At 47.5% G+C, this 20,674-nt stretch overlaps 1 protein-coding gene across 2 annotated transcripts in view; it reads left to right on the top strand.

Moving 5' to 3' along the window:
- The window catches only part of MFHAS1 (multifunctional ROCO family signaling regulator 1), a 96,175-nt gene extending 76,858 nt beyond the window's left edge, over positions 1-19,317 (top strand). The window contains exons 2-4 of one of the 2 annotated variants that reach the window (XR_006817408.1): positions 8,768-8,894; positions 14,501-14,611; positions 19,015-19,317. Coding sequence is in view for 1 of the 2 variants with exons in the window: in XM_045997570.1 (XP_045853526.1) it covers positions 8,768-8,894; positions 19,015-19,048 (161 nt within the window). In the remaining variant the exon portion in view is untranslated. The remainder of the gene's footprint in view (positions 1-8,767; positions 8,895-14,500; positions 14,612-19,014) is intronic. The other variant, XM_045997570.1, reaches the window with a different exon arrangement.
- Positions 19,318-20,674: the final 1,357 nt, after the last annotated feature.

Raw genomic sequence — 20,674 nt, 5'->3', positions numbered from 1 at the left:
ACAGCATGACTGAGCCAGCAGCCAACCAGCTGACTTCAGATCACAGCTCGGGTGGGATTTGTGTGCACACGGAGGGGATTCATTCACTTCATGTTTGTTGTTGCTGCTGAGAGAGCCGTGTCATAGGGGCCTCGCTGTCCTCTGTAGCTTCAGCTCTGGATCCCTCACGTTCTCACAGTGTGTCCATGATTGATTTCCTCGCACGAGTTTGTCAGCGCTTTCTGGACCAGCCCTTGGCCCTCCCTGTGGGTAGCGAGTGTTTACACTATGCTTGCCGTGATCCGAAAGCTTTCCTGTCAGAAGCCCGCCTCATCCAAGCTTCAGGGGGTGCCTCCTGGTTCAGGATGCGGGGGGCTTTATTTTTAGACACTTGAGAGAAATCTTGTATATAATCCAAAGATAGAGTGTCTTGTTTTCGTGTTATTGCAATTTATGTGTTATCTGGGCTAATCTGGGACCGAAAAAGGCTCTGAGACCAGAAGGGGTAAAGAACTTTGATACAATCTTTTATTTTTCTCGGGTTCACTCTTCTAGATCCAAAGGCAGAACCCTTGGAAGGAGGCTCCCGAGCTCCCCGCAACTTGGCTGGAGTCATTTCTCCTCCGTGTAGTAAAGGCCACCACGGCCAGGTTCACCTGTTCCAGCCCCAGGAATGTTTATCTTGTGTCTCCTGACACAAGATCTTCACTTGAAAGTGGAATCCTCGTGAAGCTTCTACCTGGCGTCTCGTCCCAGTGCTGCGACAAACGCTGGGATAAGGAGACTATAGGTTCGGAGACCCTGAGGCTTTCCGGCAGGTGCGGAGTCTAGGCAGAGCAGCAGCCTGGAGGAGGAGGGCATGGGGCTGGAACGGCGATGGAAACAGGGGCTGAAGAAAAGGCGACTGCCATGAGCCACGCATGAGAAGTGGTAGGAAAGAAGGGTACAGAGGATTGGATATGTGTGAGTAAAAAAAACAAAAAAGGAAAACAGACTTGACGACAAGAAAGTGTGAGCTTACAATGTGAAGAAAGTGACAAAATTCAGGCAGAGATTTGAAAAGAAATCACGTTAGCGTTTTTTTGTTTTTGTTTTTGTTTTTCTTTTCTCCTGGTTGAACTTCGGTCAGGTGCTTTGGAAGGGGTGCAGTGATCTTAGGTCACAACTGTTTAGATCCAGAAGAGACCAGAGTCTCCATCAGGGAGGGTCTGAATGCAGCCCCGCTTGGCATAGCCTGCCCGAGATGCTAGTCACCTCCTTCTGTCCCTCAACAAACAAACAAACAAAGCTTTATGTAGTTAGTAAGCAGACATTATTCTTAGGACACTCGTCTCTTGGGAATTGGGCCAAACAAGGAAAAGCTGAGCGTGTTCACTCTAGATGGAGCATCTTCCATAAAAGGCAGAATTAAAGGTATCAGTCCTTGGTGCCCAGTGTGAGGTTCCTGCTTGGCTTGGCTTCTGTTACTCATTAGGACAATCTGAGGACTCCGCAAGGCAGAATCATTGTGTGAGTCACAGAAGTCCTCAAGGGCATGATCTGTTTCTCCTTCTGCCTCTGTTACTGCCACCACCACCTTGGAGGATGCTGGGGAGAAGTGGAAGCGAAGTGTTGAAGTTCACTTTGTTTAGTGTGGTCTGATGAGCAGGCCCCGAAAACTCACTGAATGTGGGAACTGACTCGCACCTTTAGTTCAAGGGCACGTCCAAGAACCCCAGCTGATCTGCTTCTGTTTGGCTGGTAGGTTGTGCTCTCTTACTGATAAGTCTTTACAAATTGTCCCCGAAGCATCGAGGCACGGAAGGGCATTTGCATTTTTTTTTTTTTTAAGAAATCCCAGCTTTCAGCATCAAAACTAGTCTTGAGAACTCAACAAATGGCTGGAGACAGAAATGTCTTCACATTGTTAAATTGCACAGAACTCGTTAAATCCCCACATTTCGAAGAATCGCAGGGCTATTTGGTGAAAATGGAAACGCAATTTACGAGAAGCTCATCATTTCTTTTTCTTTTTTTTTTTTTTTTTAAGATTTATTTATTTGACAGATAGAGATTACAAGTAGGCAGAGAGGCAGGCAGAGAGAGAGAGAGAGGAGGAAGCAGGCTCCCCGCTAAGCAGAGAGCCCGATGCGGGGCTTGATCCCAGGACCCTGGGATCATGACCTGAGCTGAAGGCAGAGGCCTTAACCCGCTGAGCCACCCAGGCACCCCAAGCTCATCATTTCTGACGGTGTGAGTTTTTGCGGCTGCCTTTGGAATTCATCCCTCAGGATGGATCCCGTTCCATCCTGATGGTCTTATCATCCGTTGACTCATTTCCAAGACTCCGCTCCCAGGAAGCCTGGAGTTTCCCTGCAGCTTTGGGGAGCCTTCTCGGAGTCCCAGAACGCTATACACGTTCAAGTAGCCAAGGGCTGGACAGGGTGTACAGGCATCCCTGCTGGCTTCTGGAGACCCAGCCGGAAGAGCCCGCTGAATCTCCGGGGACCCAGCCGCTTTCCTGGCAGGCTCAGTGGGCAGCTTCTGGGGAGTTTTGAGGCTGTCCCAGCTGGCTTTCCCATGAATTCAGCAGACCACGGAGGTAGCTTTCCAAGGACTCCAGCTGGTGTCCCCCCCAGCTTCCAAGTGAGCTCAACAGCTCGCTCCCCTACCCCCAGACGGCTTCCAGAACCCAGAGGATGGCTGCCACAGCCTACTGCCTTCCGCCAGCCAACCGTGGACTTGTCTGACCTGCGGCTCCAGGGTACACCCTACCCCGTCCTGAAAAAGACGACTGTGAGAAAGATGACTGCCAGAGATGAACACGATTCTGGACTCTGAAACAGAAGACCCAGGTCCATTTCTCCTCTTTACAAAGACTCATTACCCTCCTTCCCCTGTGTCACTTTCTCCCCGCCAAAAAAAAAAAAAAAAAAAAAAAAAAAGAATTCATAATCAAAGGGCTGAGACTAAAGCTGCTTAAGAAAATGGAATTTCCTTTAAAGACTACCAAAACACACAGCCAGGTCTATTTATTTCTTTGGAGCAGCGGCCAATCAGGAGCCGCCCAGCCGTGGTCCTGAGGGAGGCGCCGGTGGGAGGGGATACAGGCACGGGGGACCGTCCTGTCAGAGGCAGCCGAGTCTACAAATGGTTGGTTATGTTGGAACCAGCAGGTACCGGGAGATCTCTTCTGCCTTTTCTCACACTCGGAAGTGTGCACGATGGCATGTTTTTAAGTTGAACGTTTGGGTGTTGAAGGTTTACTTCTCTCGTGTATACACTTTCTGGGCTTTATTTCGTCTTAAGACAAGGTGTCCTGTTGCCTCTCTCTGGCTCTCCTCCTCCATATGAAGCGACCTTGGAGTTCTCTGGTCTTTGCTGTCTCTGACAACTCAGTGGGCTTGCCGAGTGGGGAACCTTCCTGCTCATGGTTTCAGACGATGCTGCCTTTGCCCTACGGAGACATGGGAAACAGGCATTCACGTATCTCACAGCTGCTACTCAAGAGTCACACTTAATTAAGCAGTGGACTTGGGGGCAAGGGGTGTGAATTTTAGAAAGTAGAGCTCCAGACGCTCTGAAGACTTCCAGATCATTCCTTCCTTAATAGAACCTATATCACTGTTTGTTTTAATATCTAGACCTCTTTGGCTGTTTTGAGGGATGTTCATAATTTAGATCTTTATCCCAGATCAGGAAGTGGGCTTCATCTGCACTGAAATGGGCAGGGTGTTTAATATTATGATTTGAGTCATTAGAACGATCAATTTGTCATAGTTTGAGTAATGTGCCCCACATTTGAGAATTCTGATGCTTAATAGAAAAAGATGGAAAAGAGTTCGTTCCTCTCACCTTCTGTTGATTTTTTTTTTTTTTTAAGAATCATAATAAAACTTAGTGTTCTGTTTTTTTATGGCGGGGGCGGAAGGGGAAACAGTTGATGTGGTAGCTTTTTAATGCCAGAAATCTTGAGCCGGAGTCATTAAGAAGACTTTTTCATAGCTTAGTGGCCTAATACTGCTTCAGAGAATGCAGCGTTCTGTGCGTCAGGCCAAATTCCTGCTCCTTCGATGGCGCTGTGTGCTTACTGCCCACGGAGAGAAGATCTCGGACAGAAGAGAAAGCATTAGCATTTACGGCTGGCCTGGCCCTTCAGTTGTGAAGCATGCTTTCCATCCTGCTTTACTACGGACTCAAACTTAAAAATAAATAACCTCAGGGCCATTTCATCTTGAATGACCCGTTTCATTCGAAGCTCATTTGTGAGTTTCATATATTCTAATCAGAGGGTACTTTTCAGCTGACACTGTCACCCAGAAAGGTCAGTCTCATAATTTTTAATGACCGCAGAGGAAGGATCCCCTCTTAATAGCGTGTCATAGTTTTTTATCATGTCCCCATTGTTGGACACTTGAGAGGGTTACCAAGTTTTCACTGTTTTATAAATACTGTGGCCATGAGCAATCATTGTATGATTTTTGTCAGAGAGGAAAGGACTTGAAGCAAGATCCTGAAAATGGGAACATACCAGGTCACATGTATATCTGTCCTCACTTTACTGCTAACGTATTTTCTATAAATGTAGCTTTTTTTTTTTTTTTTTACAACTCTTAGCAACTTTGGAATTTATTTCTTATTCGCTTTTGCTGGTGATGACAGATGTGTAATAATTCTATTTTTCTTTTTCATTTGAAGTTTTCAAATCTCTGGTGACGTGGTATTTTGCAGGTAGATAACTTATGGTCTGATCCTTGCGTATTACTTTACTATAGAGAATCTGGTTATGGATCATATATTTGTAAATGAATTTTTTATCTAGTTGGAAAATAAGCTTTTCAAAAAAAAATTTCATCACTATAGTAAGAGTGTCAGGAACTTACTGGATGCCAGATAGAACATTTAGTACTTCTTATGTTATCTAATTTAATTATCACGCTATCCCTGCCCAGGACAGCAGTGTGTGGTGGTTAAGAGTGGAGTCAGATAGTCCTGGCTCCAAATTTTGGTCCTGCCACTGCTTTCTTGTGAATGTTGGTAACTAGTTAACTCCTCTGAGACGCTCTCTCCTCAAGATAAAAATTGTACCTACCTTCGTAGGGCTGTATCAGAACTAAGTGACATAATGCATTTATAGCATAAGCACATAGTAAATGCTCAGTTAATGTTAGCTGCAACTGTGATCATCGTTTTTCCTTTTGGGATCAACGGGTGTCATTCACCTTGACATATATAACAGCATGATGATAAGGTAGAACACATGGTCATGAACGTTACTGGCCTTCTGAGGTGCTGTCCTCCACCTTTTGAGGTCTTTTCCAGTCCTGCAAATCAGCATTAGTCTGTCCTCCTCATTGCTCTTCTAACATTTCATAACTTTGCTTGGGGATCCCTATCACAGGGACTGTAGTTCTTTTTGCAGACATTTGACTTTCTCGGTTGGGGGGGACCCTCCGTATCAGAGGCCTTGCCTTAGACTCCTGCATCCCCTGCGTCTCCTCACACACACAGTAAGATCTCCCTATTTAGATACTCAGTGAATTTTAATTCAGTAATTTCAGTGTATTAGTTTTTTTTAATATTTTATTTATTCATTTGCGACAGAGAGCATAAGTAGTGGGAGAGACAAAGGGAGAGGGAGAAGCAGACTCCCCGCCCAGCCAGGAGCCAGACGTGGGCTCAATCCCAGGGCCCAGAGATCCTGACCTGAGCCAAAGGCATGGCACCCATTAGTTTGAAAATCAAGTTTGTGTTAAAGAAATTTGAGACTATGAGCTTCTATTTCAGTAGACAACACGAGTTATGTACCACTTTTTGTATTTGTGGTACATTTTTTGAGAAGAACAAGCTACTTGCCTCATTTTCTCAGTCTAGCAACAGCCATCTTAGCCAAATCTCCCATCCTAGGAATGCCGGCAGCATGCGGTAGCCTGTGGGAGTGCACGGACGGGCTGGAGATTGTGACCCGTGCAGCCCCACTGCTCCGTTTTCTGGAGGATTGCGTGGATTTTTTGTATGCCAGAGCCCTCTCCGTGCCTCCAGCTTTCATGCCGCCTCTGTGGCTGGTGGTGCTGCTGGGAGGAGGGGGACCCAAACAGAGCCGCTTACCTGGTTCTGTCTGATACGAGGAATCTCGGGAGGGGAGCACTAAAGCTGTTGGTTTAATAAAAATTGATAACGGGGGCGCCTGGGTGGCTCAGTGGTTTAAGCCACTGCCTTCGGCTCAGGTCATGATCTCAGGGTCCTGGGATCGAGTCCCGCATCGGGCTCTCTGCTCCGCAGGGAGCCTGCTTCCCTCTCACTCTCTCTGCCTGCCTCTCTGCCTACTTGTGATCTCTCTCTCTGTCAAATAAATAAGTAAAATCTTTTTTAAAAAAAAAATAAATAAATAAATAAAAATTGATAACGGATGCTTAGTACTGAGTCTACTACAGATTATTTCAGCTCTGGCAATTGGGTCTGCTCACAGAAACCCACAGCAGAGCCAGCAAGGGAGCCCATGTGCCGGGGGTGGGTGCCCGAGTGGGGGGCTGGGCACCCACAGCTGGATCCTGGGCTCTTGGGCCGCTGAGAGGCTGCATGAACTTCCAAGCAGGAGAGTGTTCTCAGGGGAAGCTTCTGGCCTTGGGGGTAATCTTGGGACAGAAAGTACAAATTGAAAATACTCCTTTAGGATCCAGGAGAGAGTGGTCCAGGACCGGGGCGTCACCAGGCCTATGGTGTTCGGGGCACCCTCTTGTGGTCCAAGTCGCGTGGCGGCTGGGTTGGGTCAAAGACGTGCAGCTCACTGTGGGACTTGGAGCAAATCCGTTAAACTCAGAGAGTTTCTGATTGAGAACATGATGTTCAGGCCGGATGACTTCCAACTTTGCATCCAGCTCTAATGTGCTATTACTTTGGTTCGTTTTATTGCTTTGATAGCATTTAGTGTTTGCATTCTTAACTTGCATTTTTATATTTTGGACTCTTTTCCTAGCTGGTGCCAGAGCTTAGCTCCAATATCCATGTATCCATGACATAAGCTAGTCATGCTAAATTAACTTTGCAGTAATTGGGTGTTGACAGTAATTTGGTTAAGGAACTTCGAGTTATATTCAGTCCATATCGTCCAAAGCCATATAAAAATGCTCAAAGCAGGAAATGAATGTCTTATAAAAATACAAATATGTCGATGCTTAGTTCATTATTTAAAAATTGTTGTTTTAAAAGTACTCCTCTAGGAGACGTGTTCTGGCATGAAGAAGCAGTTCCTACTCTGGGAGGTCTCGGAGGGTGAGGGCCAAGAGTAAGCTCCCCAGAGAGGACTTCCCAAGGTCACATCCAAGTCTGCCTGCTTGCTAGCCCTTGACTCAGGGTACACCATATAATGTCCTGACCATTAGCTTCCTTATCTGTAAAATGAGGGTAACTCTTATAGAGACATCACACAGAGGAAACGAGATGTACATTTAAAGCTCTCAGTTCAGAACGCCTGGGTGGCTCAGTGGGTTAAGTGTCTGCCTTTGGCTCAGGTCATGATTCCAGAGTCCTGGGATCCAACCCCGCATCAGGCTCCTTGCTCAGTGGGGAGCCTGCTTCTCCCTCAGCCTACCACTTCCCCTGCTTGTGCTCTCTCTCTCTCTCAAATAAATAAATAAAATCTTAAAAAAATTTAAAAAAAAATAACATTTAAAGCTCAAGGTTCAAAGTTCAAGGGCCAGCGCATGGCCATGCTTTTATCACTGTGGGTTCTGCTGAAGGTGGGGCCTTTAGAAATAGGATATTTTGAGGCAAAGGATTTTTTTTTTTTATTATCCTTTGTTGGCTTAACTTGGGGATCGCTAGAATCTCAGATCCATTCTATAAGTGATAGCTGCCAAAGAATTGACATCTTATTTTCAGTAGTATCTTTGTCTAGTTGGCATACATTTTTGTGTCCTTGGTTTGGTTTACTTAACGTCTCGGTTTAAGTTGGAGAACTGAAGCAGGAACAGCTCCCATCCTCAGCTAGAAGCTGGTTATTGCGTCTGCTCTGAGCGAGAGCACGGTGCTAGCCAGGAGAAGAGAGAGAGGGCAGGCAGCTGCCTGTAAGTAGCCGAGAGAGGGGCAACTAAGGAAGGGAAGTCATCACTGCTCTTAGGGATTTAATGATCTAGTCGGAGAGAGATTATATCCCAGGCATGCAGAGCCCTGGGGGCGTTGTGGTGATCCATTAAGTTAATTGTCTGTTTTTACTAGACCCCTTTACTTATCACATAGTATTTAAGCTGGTGCTTTCAAATCCTCACACACCTACCGAAGAAATCCTCTTGCCGGTGTGGAATGGGCTGTTTACCTTGATAGCACTTCTAATGGGCTGCATTTCCAGACCATTTCTGCAGGTCTTTGTCAAAAGACTGCTACTGTCTGCTCCAATCCCATCTGTCCGGAATGCTAATTACAGAAAGCTCCTTGGCAGCCCTTGCTTCTGGGGGCTCTAGGGATCCTGGTTCCGTTCTTGGCTGTGACATCTAGATAAAGATCTGTGGCATCAGTCTGTGAAAAAGAAGGTGAGGAAAACGGTGGCAGAGGCTGTCTTTGTTTGGAACGATGGCCCTTTTGCCACAACCACAAGGACGTTCCCCATGGTGACACGGATGAGAATTTAGGCAGTGGAGTGGGAGCAGGGCCAGTCTTGTGATCCCGGGGGCTCCGTTGTCTGCGGACCCTTTGCTTCCTTGGTACCTGCCCTCCTCCCTGCTTCCCCCACCCCCCAGCGCTGTAACACTCAGTGAAATGGTCCCATTCCTAAGGTCCATCTCATGAATGCATTTTCTCTCTCTTCCTGCAGGGGAGCTGCTGAGTCAGCCCAGACCGGAAGGAGTGGCAGAGATCATTTGCCCCAAGAACGGCAGTGAGCGAGTGAATGTTGCCTTGGTTTACCCACCTACACCGACTGTGATCAGCCCCTGTTCTAAGTGAGTTCCAGATGTGGTATCCCCATCCCTCACTCCCCATCCTGCCTCAGTGGTTGTGACAACAGAAAGCCAAGTTCATGTACGTTTTGGCAAACCCTGACGACTCCCCCCGGGCCGACCTAGATCTCTAGGTGATAGAGACACTGTGGCTTGCTTATTCCTAGCAAACTAGGAGGTTTTGTTTTTGTTTTTTTTCTTGTTTGTGGGTTGTTGTTTTTTTTTTTTTTTTTTTTGCTTTGCTGATAAAAGAGCATTTAGCAGCTTTATTAAGCTGTCATTCACATACAAGACAGTTGACTCATTTAAAGCATGCAGTTAATTGACTTTTAGTATATTTGCAGGTATATGAATCCAAAAAGAGCTTTTTTTTTATGGATAGTGAGAACAGTGAAGGCTCATTTAATAAGAAAAGCCTACAGAAAATCTGTAGTAAATTATTTTTCTCGGTGGGTCTCTGATTCTCAGTCCTTAATAATCAGGGGTTGTGCAGAAGGAAGCTTCCCCCTTCCCCAGACAGACTTAAACACGGAGAACGTACACGTATGAGCTAACTCGGACACAGGGTTAGCTTAGTAATTATACATGAGACTCATCCTGGGTTCAGTTTTTGTTTGTCTCTTTTGGTAGTATTAGGAACCAAACAGGGTACTGCTAAACTCAAATGAAATACCTTTTCACCGCAGATCTTGGAAAGTGGCGGCCACGGGCTTCCTGGAGCAGATCTCATTATCTGGGGGATGGCGGCGATGTGATTTGTCCCGCGAAGTATTCAGACAGCAGACTTTCATTTTTTCTTTCTAGTTGACATACAGAATTTTTTCCTGCATATATATAAGCTCTTTATAGGGTGCTTCCAAAGTTTGCATTTGAAAACAGTAACCTGTCCTCCTCATCTTGAGAAACTTGCTTCGAGGCTGCGTTCCAGAGAGCCCCGGGTGGAATGGGACTCATGCTTCTGCCCTGAAGTGTCCCTTTTCCTGACTCTGGTGTGTCGTCCGTAGAGTGAGGGGTCAGCGGGCGCTCATTCCTTCGCAGCTGTGGAAGAGGTACCCCTTTCTCTAAACGGGGTGACTCATTAGAACATCCGTAATTCGTCTTTGCTGGAAAACATCACTGAGTGCCCGAGGGGGCGCTTAGTGAAGGCTGGGTGTGCAGAACGCTACTTCAGCGAACCTGCTGCACACGCTCTCCTTCATCACTAACGGGCCCCCGAGACACCGTGAAATCACGAGGCGCTTCTTAGGATTACACAGTAGCTTCATACTAACCAGAGCATCCCCTGCCCCGAACCCGTCAAACGACAGCAATGTGACTGCCCCTTTCTGTCAGACACACGTGGGGAAAGGGTAAGGACGTCGCAGCTCTGACCTGGAGGGCAGTAGTTTGCACTACACTTTGCACTGGCGGGAATCTTCCTGAGCTCAGCCAAGTCTTGTTTTGCCATAGCCGCGTGGCATTAAAGAGGCGAGAGAGATAGGTAGAAGTTTTCATGTCCATTTGCACGAGAAACCTGATCGGCACCGAGCCTGCTGATGGGCGTTCTCCCCTGGGCTGCTCACTGTCCTGCCGCAGAAAGACATTTAGGCCAGCCTGGAGAAAACGCTCTCAGCCCCTCCGTGTCTCGCACGCTTTGTTGTACCTACATGAATAAGCAGCTTTAAGGTCTTGGGTCATCAGAGCCACGTAGCCTCCAACGTCTGGATGCTGGAGAGAATACCTTTAGGGATCAAGCTACTTTGACCTAGCTATGAGAGTAGTTTTATTTCAAAATGGATTTTTTTTTTTTTTTAAGTCTCATACAGTGGACGGCAGGGTTGGCGTGGAGTCTCAGTTCTACATGAAGGACTATCCATGGAAACTAACACACATGTAGGCCCGACTCTGCCCAGCAGAGGTCTGATTTACATACAGATGACAGGGGATGGAAAGTAGAAGATTGGGGGGACTAAAGAGGAAAGCTGCCGCAGGAGACACTTATCGTGGGGTCGCCACTTGGGTCTAACCCCGACAGTTAGACTTGGGGCTACCAGCAGGCAGGAGAACTTGGGAGGCTGTGCTGTTACTGCACTGCCTTGGGAACTCCAGCCAGATTAACTCCAGCAAGTCGTGGCAGAGAGATCTTTTACTTCTCCATCATCCCAGAAAGCGCAGGTGGGTGGTGGAGAGCTGTCTTGCTGCATCAGGCATATGGATAAAAACTTCCAGGAGGAAGGGCCACATGTGGGTCTGAAAAATGGTAGCCCCCTGCTGATCTCGAATGTGTGCATGCTGGGCTTTCTGATCGCCGGGGTCCCCTCCCTGACTCTAAGGGGGTGCCCCCTTGCCAGTGGGCTTTAACCTTGGCTACGGAGTCTCTGTCTGGTCCGTAACCAGTTGTCAGCACCAAAGCAACGCTGATCTGTGCTACATGGGTCAGTATTTTACTGCTCAAATCAGGAAAGGGTTGAGGATGACAGGAGCATTCTTAGTCATTGTACCAGCACAGCGGGCCTCAGCCCAAAAAGTCTTCCAGAATCCCATCAGAATCATCACCCTCTCCTCCAGCACCCTCGATCTCGATCTCATGGTGGTTTCTGAAAAGACAGTCCAAGCTCTTGAACCAACTTACTCCTCTCTTTCACTGGTCAGAACAGAGACTTGCCATTTTACTTGGAGCCTGCCTCTGACCACGTATAAAATAATGGGGCTGCCGTGTTCTAGAAAAATCATGGACCACGGTTCGTTGATGGGATCTTCCTTTAAAATTCCAAGCTTTTCTATTTCTCATTTTGAGATTTTTTTCTGTGTGTTTTTCCCTGGGGGGAGAGACAGACAATAAAAGAGTAGGTTAGTGGTTTTTTAAAGTCGACGTCCTTTCCTCTGTTGCTTTGGTGATCGGCGAGCCAACTTTCCATGGGGAAAAGGTCCCGTGAATGAGATGCCTCTCTTCTCCCTCACCATCCAGGGGGATAACCGAGGCGCTCAGTGGCTTCTTGTCCCCTTCGCCGATTATTTACCAGATAGAAATGCGAGTCACCTTCAACCTTTGGCTCTTCTGGGCTGATTTTTAAGGATATTTGCCTTTGAGATGAGGGGACAATTCACCTCGTAGCACATTGGCTGAAAAATTCTGGCCTCCTCAAGGATATATGGATTCTCTCTGGTACGTTTTTTTTAAATAATGTGCTGGTTATTGACACATTATGTGGCACACAGCCATCACCACGGTCTAGAGGTAGGACGTTGTTACCACTCCTTAAGGAAACGTGTGCCCATTTGCAGCCGCTTCCGTCTCACGCAACACCTAGTTCCGCGCAGTCAAGAAATGTCTCGTGCCATTTTCAGGAATGGCTTTGCCGCCTGGTGTGTTGGTATTAAGCAGTTTCAAGGCAATTCTTAGAAAGTGCTCTTCTTGGCCTAATTCAGTCTTGTGCCCACCCTGCTTCCAGCCCCCCATTTGTTGGATAACAGCGGCAAAGTGGGGGACGTCCGCCTTCTTCAGATCATTTTTTTTTCTTTTTTTGTAGTATCGGTAGCATTTTTTTTTTCAAAACATAAACTTTATTTTGTAGAGCAGTTTTAGGTTCACAATTAAACTGAGCAGATGGTACAGAAAGATCCCACGTTCCCCTGCCCCCACACACCGCGGCTTCCCCCGCATAGACGTCCCCCAGCAGAGGGGCACACTTGTGACGGTGGACGAGCCCGCACGAACACATCGTCATCGCCCAGAGACCGCAGTTTCCATCAGGCTCCACACTCGGTGCTCTCCATCCCGTGGGTTTATGGAGCCTCCGTTATCAGACCCAAATCGTTATTTCCAGTGCCCTGAAAGTCAGAGGACACCTTCCTCTCCCTCCCCTCTGAACCCCTGGCAGCCACTGATCTCTTGGTTTTTTTCAGCTTTAGTGAAGTCTAAGTGACAATAAAACTGTGAGATATTTGAAACGTTCATCGCGGTGATTTGATACGCGGTACGTGGTGAACAGCTTCTCGCCACCTCACTCACTTGTCAGCCCCTCCAACACCCCACACACTCATCCTCCAGGACTTCTGAACGGTCAGCCTAACCGATGCCGAGACACGAAAGGAATATTGAGTCTTGGACATTACACGTCTCACAAGAGGCAAAAATATCCTTTCGGTGGGGAAAGTAAGGAGAAAGTCGATACATTTTTTAAGTTTATTTTTAAAAATTTTGTTTGTAAATTCCTACCTTTATCCCGCCTGCCCTGCACGTAGAGACGCATAAAATTCCAGTTCAGAAGGGACGCGTGTACTTCCTTTGGCGAATGGCAGCTCACGGTTCGTTTTTTATTTTTAGGTGCCTATAGAATGTTCCTCTCTTTCATTTCCAGAGAGGTTTAGACCAACCCCACCGCTAGCAAGTAAAGTATAGACTCCAATAAACGGCCAGATGACCCAGTTATCTGTTTCATTTAAGAGACAGAATTCAGTAAGTCAGCGTATAAAAACGATTTACCTTAAGGTATCCTGAAATGCAATCCACATTCTTCAATGTGGTTGGTTGGTTCGTTTCTTTCTTTCTTCCTTCCTTCCTTCTTTTTTTTTTTTTTTTTTAGATTTTATTTATTTATTTTCCAGAGGGAGACACAGAGTGAGAGGGAACACAGGCAGGGGGAGTAGGAGAGGGAGAAGCAGGCTTCCTGCTGAGCAGAGAGCCCAATGCGGGGCTCAATTCCAATCAGGACCTGAGCTGAAGGCAGACGCTTAACAACTGAGCCACCCAGGTGTCCCTTCCATGTGGTTTCTTAATGGACTCACCCTTGAGCATATAGGAAATGGGACTAGATCATTTTTATCTCCTGCCAGCTGCCATTTCTCTTGTGGAATCCCACATCTGTGTGGGGTGGTGGACACGACCACAGAAGTCATTTGGGATTGGGGCAGTTCGTGTGTGGCCAGATTGGAAAACACTGGCTGGTTTGAAGATTGTTGAGCTAATAAGCTTTCTCCTTTCTCCAGAAAGTACGGCTGAGGATGAAAGGCAGGGCAGAGACACTGCCCTTCAGAACCACCTTTGAAACTTGGGTCATTGCGTCCATACTGTAGCGTTCCCATTCAAGCAAGACCCCAGTAAATTCCAGCTTCTTACTGTTCATAAGTAGTCCCAAAGATATAGTGATGACCTCGCATAGGAATTTTGGCATTCCCATTGTTATGACATAAGGATATTTAAGACCAATGGAAACAGGCTTTTCTAAAAGTAGAAGGAAGACTGTGGCCTTTATTTCATCCGATAAACAGGCAAAATATGTTAGACTGCCCTCAGATTAGTTCGTAGGGACTTGATCATTTTCTTTCTTTTCTTTCTTTCTTTTTTTTTTTTTTTCAAATCAGTGGAGCAACATGACTTTGGCTTTATAACGATGGAGAATCTTTCACTGACCACAGAGCGGCAAAAGACAATGGGTGGGGATGGTATTTCAGAAGCTAAATGGGAGTTGGCCTGGGGAGCGTATCACGCGGATGAGCTGTGTTTTTTGTGAGGAGTAAGACAGCTCATTGCCTCGCTGTGCTCACAGGCCAGGAGAAAGAGTGTCTCTTGGGTGATTTAGTGCCCCGCCAGCCACACTGATACTAGAATTTGTTCCCTCTCTGCTTAGGTATCTCCATACTTTCTTGGAAAATTAAGTGGAAAAGATAGTGCTTCTCTCCCCTTTGTCATCATTTTTACTGTACCCAATCTGTGACTTTAGGAGCACCAGTTTTTAAGGGTAAGTCTCTGGGAAGCAGAGAGGGTTTCTGAAATAGATAAGGGCTTCCTAAGGACTCGAGCGTTTAGGGGAAAACAGGGGTGGGGGGGGGTTGGGATGGAGAGATCTTGCACAGTGATGCATTTCAAGATGACGAACCCTTGGCTTATCCAGAATCAAGAAGCCTTTGGGAATTACGAATAAGGAAACTTCTTGATTCTTTTGCCTAAAACGATGATATTGCATGCGTGAGTCATCTTCGTTCCTCGCTGGAAAAAAGAAGTCATTTCATAAAATTCATGATGCACGGATGTAACATCAGGAAAATCTCAAGTGGCTCACACAGCAAATAGCTTTTTAAAAGTAGCGTCCACATTTCGTTTCTCAAGGCCGTTTGGGCTCTGGACTTAACGCTGCCTGAGTTTGAATCTTCGCGATTTCTTGGTGCCGTGACTGTAGACCCTGTCGGCTACAGGGTCCAGAAGGGGTTGTCTTGTGGGGCTGTTGGGAGCATTGAGAGAGACCATTGCAAGGGGAGCCGTGGGCATGGCCCACAGAGTGCACAGCGCTCGGTAAACGCGGTTGCTGTTTTTCCTACCAGGAATGTTGGTGGTGTGCCCTGTGGGTGGCATATCAAGGTACTCCTTAAAGACAGAATTTCAAAATGCAGATCTAGATCCTAGAATGAAATTTGCTCACTGACTTACCTAGCAGCACTTAGTCCTTGCCCGGGGAAGATAAACGTGTGTGCCGGGTAGGTAAGGAAGAATGTTGGCTTCCCTTCCCCTTCACCCCTCGAGGATCCGTGTCTAAGGGCCCCTGCGGTGTCCTAACCCCATCTTCATGGGAGAAAGAGGAGATGAGTGGTATCATTTCTTTCATATCATCATCACAAATGCCTGTGGTGCCCAATGGACCTTCAGAGCAAAGCCCCCCTAACCCATAATGCTCCTAACAACCCTTTATGTCACATCAGGTGGGGAGGTCTGGGCTCCAGACGAAGCCACGGTCTGACAGTCCCAGGTACCGAGCGGCACAGCTGGGCCTAAAACCCACGTCGTGGCTCCCAGGTTCGGCGCTGTTTTCACACCGAGTTCTTACTTACATGTTTGTTTGAAAATGTAGTGTAATAACAGAGTGCCATGGAAAAGATAGCTTGCGATGGACAGTGCCCTGGGGAAGCACCGGGGTCGGACCTGAGGCAGAGTGGGAGGAACTGGGCATGAGCCTGTATTGTGTTTTCCGTGGGAAGGTGCTGGCCGGGTGTGGCCAGGCAGAGTCATTTCAACGGGCTGTGGGGTGTAGGGGCAGTCGCTGGGTGTCTGGTACGTGGCCCTAGAGTGAGGAGGGCAGATAGACAGCGGCCTGCGCTGTTGGAGCCTGATAAAGGAAGTGGTCCCAGGGTGTGGGCTCTGCGGGGTTGGTCTGTATTGAGAGGCACACTCACACCAGAGTTGTTTGCTATCTCAGTCCCTCCAGGGTCAGCCAGGGCCCGGATGTCAAAGCATCAGAAAACAGAAAATAAGAGACCTGTCAATATAACATAGGAGAACTGCAGTTTCAGCCTAAGCTTCTAACTGCCTTGAAGAATTGTGCTGTGTTCCAGGAGGAGCAGATTCAATCACCCGGGAGGATTGTGGGTCTGAGCCTCCGGGCAGACCTCTCTTTCCGGCGGCCCACTGGGAGGCCCTGTAGGCTTTGTAGGTGTGAGTTATGGCCTTCACCCTCCATGTTCTCCACCAGTCTGTGCTTTCCACCTCGGAAGTGGCGCTGCTTTGCCCGCATCTGCTGTACTAGGAGTCCGTCAGCTGCAATGCCTCCCTCTCCTTCTTCCCCCCATGCGGCCTTCTGCTGAGGCCTGTCCTCCCATCTCTTCAGTGTGCCTTGACGTGAGGCCAGATGACTTTCTCTTTGGCCCTTGCTTTCCCCTCGATGCACCTGTCCCTACCAAGATATCTGTATTTGAGTCCCAACTAGCCTCCATCTCTCTGATCTTTTTTTTCCTTCAAACCAATATTACCTTTCAATGTCAGATCCTGCCACTTCTCTGTTTAAAAGACTTACATGGCTTTCTGGTGATTATAGACCCCAGTTTAAAGCCCCAGGCACAACTCACAGCCCCCCGCCACCCTGCTGACATGTACGACACCCCCTTACCGCGGGAAGGTCCACCATAGGGCTCGCCTGGCTGGCTCTCAGCTCATGGCGAGCTGCTACCCCTCCTCTCCCACCTGGTGAAGGCCCATCGTCCTTAGGGCCAAGGTCACGTGTCAGCTCCTTAGAGACGCCATCTTTCACCCTTCTGCCTGGAATCAGTGACTCCTCGCCTCACGTCTGACATGCCACCATGACAGTAATGGTCTCGTATCTGGGCTGTTTCTCACCCGTGACTTTCCCATCACATCTTATTCATTATTCATTCAGCGACGCTTTGTTAAGGATTTACCCTCCAGGCATCATGCCAGGCGCCTAGGCTGCAGAAATAGCCAGCCAGACCCTGCCCTCACGAATCCAGTCGTCTCTTTGGGGAGAAGGGGAATCAGAGACATAACCAAGCAAACTCAGGAGGCTCTAATTACAACCAAAATGTGACGCCTGCCGCAGCGGGCATATCAACAAAGTCCTGTGGACACCGAGAGCAAAGAACACTGCCAGGAAGGATTGAGAAAAGTTCTGGGAAGTAGTGTTGGAGATGGGTCTTTTGGGATGGAGAAGCCGTGTGAGGTGGGAAGGCCTGAACACGAAAAGTGGTATCAGTGGGGAAGTACACTCAAACTGGTCTTCCTTTTTTTTTTCCCCCAATCTTGAAGAGTGGACTATTCCCCTCTGGGCACCCTTGCATAGTCATTCTTGTGTTTCTGTCCTACATGTGGCTCAGGGGACAGACAGCCAGACACAACCGTCTGTGTTGCTGAAGGCTCATTAGAGTCAACAGGAAAACCTTTGCCCGGCACCCACCCCCACACACAGCGCTCTGACAACCAAAGGTAAACTGCTTGGCGGAGGCCTGAGTTTTCACACTGCCATCCTCTTTAGAATTAGATTTATTATATTATTATTTGAATAATAATATAATAAATTTTTGAGTCCGTTTTTTGAATCAGTTTTCAAAACTTTTCCTACTGGGACGTTTACTATAATAAGAGGCCTTCACAAGTCGTCAGGGCCGAGTGCCAGAGAAACAGGAAACTATCTGGACATCCCAAATGTCCCCACCTTGCTTTTAGCTGCCCAGCGCCCCTGGGAGTCCAGGAACCCTCGTTAAAGGCTGCCCTGCCGCACACTGCTGCGTCCCCGCAGGCAAGTTCTTTACCCTCTTGGAACCTTAATTTCCTTGTTGGTGAATGCAGAGGAGGTAGGGTTTACCTCACGGGCATGTTGCGGCATTGAGGAGTCATCAAATAAGGCACCACGGTGAGTGGTGTGAGTCCTGGCATGGAGTAAGCGGTCAGTAAACGGCAGGTACAGATTTTTGGTAATGTTGCGAATATTAGACTCAGTCTCCTTAAAATCAAGCAGCCTTGAGAGAGGGGGAGCGTTGGAGGGTCTGCGTGTCATTGTAGGAAAGCCGATATAAGGGATGGGGGCCTTGGACATTTTTCCCTCTAACCATTTGGTCTGAATTGAATGTCCCTCTGTTTAATTACGTGGCGGTGCAGGCATTTCTTCATTTTCTGTCCGTCTGACTCTGGCTTTTGGTTTGACAGCCTTGCCTCTGACACTTTAAGGGAATTCATGCCTTTTAGGTGAGATAGACATCCTAAACCAAGAGTTCTCACTTTTCAGGATAGATTCCTACTCCTAGCGGGTTATATAGCTTGTATGTGTGTGTGTGTGGGTGTGTGTGTGTGTCCCCGTCGGTCCGTCTGTGGATGTTTCTTGAAAGGACCCAGGGTTAGAGTTTGGGGCTCTTGATTAGAAATCTAGTTCAGCTGTGAAATGAACAATAGATTATGTGGTTATTACAGATTAGTAGAGTTCATCTTTATGTCTGAACTTCGTGTTATGAATGGAAGCCTTTGCCTAGCTTTCTATGAAAAGACGTTTTCCTTTGAAGAATCATGAGTTGCCTGACATTTACATTTTTTAAGGACTTTATTTATTTATTTGACAGACAGAGATCACAAGTAGGCAGAGAGGCAGGCAAAGGGGGAGGGGGAAACAGGCTCCCCGCTGAGCAGAGAGCCCGATGCGGGGCTCGATCCAAGAACCCTGAGACCATGACCTGAGCCGAAGGCAGAGGCTTAACCCACTGAGCCACCCAGGCGCTTCTGACCTTTACATTTTTATAAGGAATTCCAGAAGTAGAAATTAAAATCTGCAAAAAACCCAAGTCCTATGATTGCTTCCAGTTCTTATCATGGAGATGCTCCTCCTGTCACCTTTTTGTCATTGCTCTGCCTTCTTCTCATCTACCCATATAGGAAGAATGTTGGTGAAAAGCACAGAAACCAATGACTTCTATGGCTGTGGAATTTCCGTGGAGAAAAGACAGCATCCGAACTCACCTGGACCATCTTTCACACCTGGCAGACCCTCCACGCTCCCGCGCGCGTGTCCCGTGAACTCGAGCAAATCGACGCGTGGGGCGCTTGCAGAGGAGGGCACAGACCTGGCCTGCAGAGGGAGTGGGAAGGGGCAGGGGGGAGGCTAGGGGAGAACATGGAGCATATGTTTTACAACCTGAACCTCAGAACTGTGATCCTCCGAGGAGAGCGCTACTTGAAGAAAAGAAAAAAAAAAAAAGTCGAATGGCTTCTCAGGGATTTTGTTTTCTGTCCACATAAAAGCCATAGTTCGTTTAGGTGGCCGTGTTTTGAGCACTCAGATTTCAGTTAAATGTGAAAGAGGGATCGACTGACCGTTCATTGCTGTTCCGTGACTAGTGTAAAATATGTATATGTTTATCTTTATTTTTATAATATGCAAATACATTTAAATTTATACAGTTTGATGCTTCTAGCGTTAGTTCACACTGGGTGCGATATTCTGCATGAGAACTGTGCCAAGATAGGGCTGATTTCTTATTTTAGCATAAGACCTTTTTGTTCATTCTTTATTCTTTAATCCTTCTGAGATTACAAAAAGAAATCTCTCTGTCCACGGATTAAGTGTTGGGGTCCTAGAGGTTACCAGTAATCAGCAAGAACCCTAAACGTGTATGGCAGGCAGAGTCTCCTTCCCTTGTTTTAAATCAATGTCCCCTGCCTGTGAGTTGGTTTGATGGGTGGCCTGGTGGGATTCCAGGGTCGTTCTGCCCGCCTGTCTGCCAGCGCCGGGCCAAGTGGTCCTTGCTGTGGGCTGGGTTTCCTGTCAACAGTGAGTTGTCACTGGCTGGTGTGCTGATGGAGGCCCGGTGCTGGCATTCTTCAGGGGACAGAGGGGTCAACGAGTCCATGGAAAACCTGAGTCTTATAATAGCGCAAGGTAATGGGAAGTCAGTTGTGAATCATGCAAGGGCTTTGCTAACGGGTCCTTTTCTCTGTCTCTCTACAACAGTCTGTGGAACTTAGCAGAGCACCCTGATAGCCCTCCATGTCTGGCTGTCAGACCTTAAGACAGTGAGTTACCTCTGATAGGACGGTCACCTGCCGGGAACTAGGAAAGCCTGTGTTGTTCAGTCTCCACAGAGTAGAACGGGAAGAGCAAAGCAAATTGCTCTCTCATCCATTCCAAATCGGGGCCAAACGTATCAGCTGCAGTAGTAACACGTTCTTTGACGAAGGTAAAGGACTGCAGCTGTCTCCTCTGCGTGTGGATGGAAATAGGTGTAAAACAAACTGTTAATCCGCGGTGTGAGGCATGAGAAGTGAGTCAGCTGATGTTTTTCTTTTCCTTCTTCTGTCAAGTATTGACTCTTGCAATGCCAGTATACGAGGTCTTGGTGTATTTTTAAAAAGAATAACCAGCTAGCGAGCGGCTGCCCTGGGAAGGTTCCCTAGCTGACGTCCGTAGATTGGGTGCTCTGGGAGTCGACTTGACTAACGCCAGAACCTCGGTTAAACGAGTGTGGTTTCTCACAGTCATAAAATCAAATGGGATCTCAGACTATTTCTGCATTTTTGGATACTTGAATATGCCATC

This window comes from Meles meles, chromosome 2 (genome assembly GCF_922984935.1).
Source record: "Meles meles chromosome 2, mMelMel3.1 paternal haplotype, whole genome shotgun sequence".
Lineage (NCBI taxonomy): Eukaryota > Metazoa > Chordata > Mammalia > Carnivora > Mustelidae > Meles > Meles meles.
The sequence above is the reverse complement of the archived record's forward strand: the minus strand, read 5'-3'. Positions and strand labels throughout refer to the sequence as shown.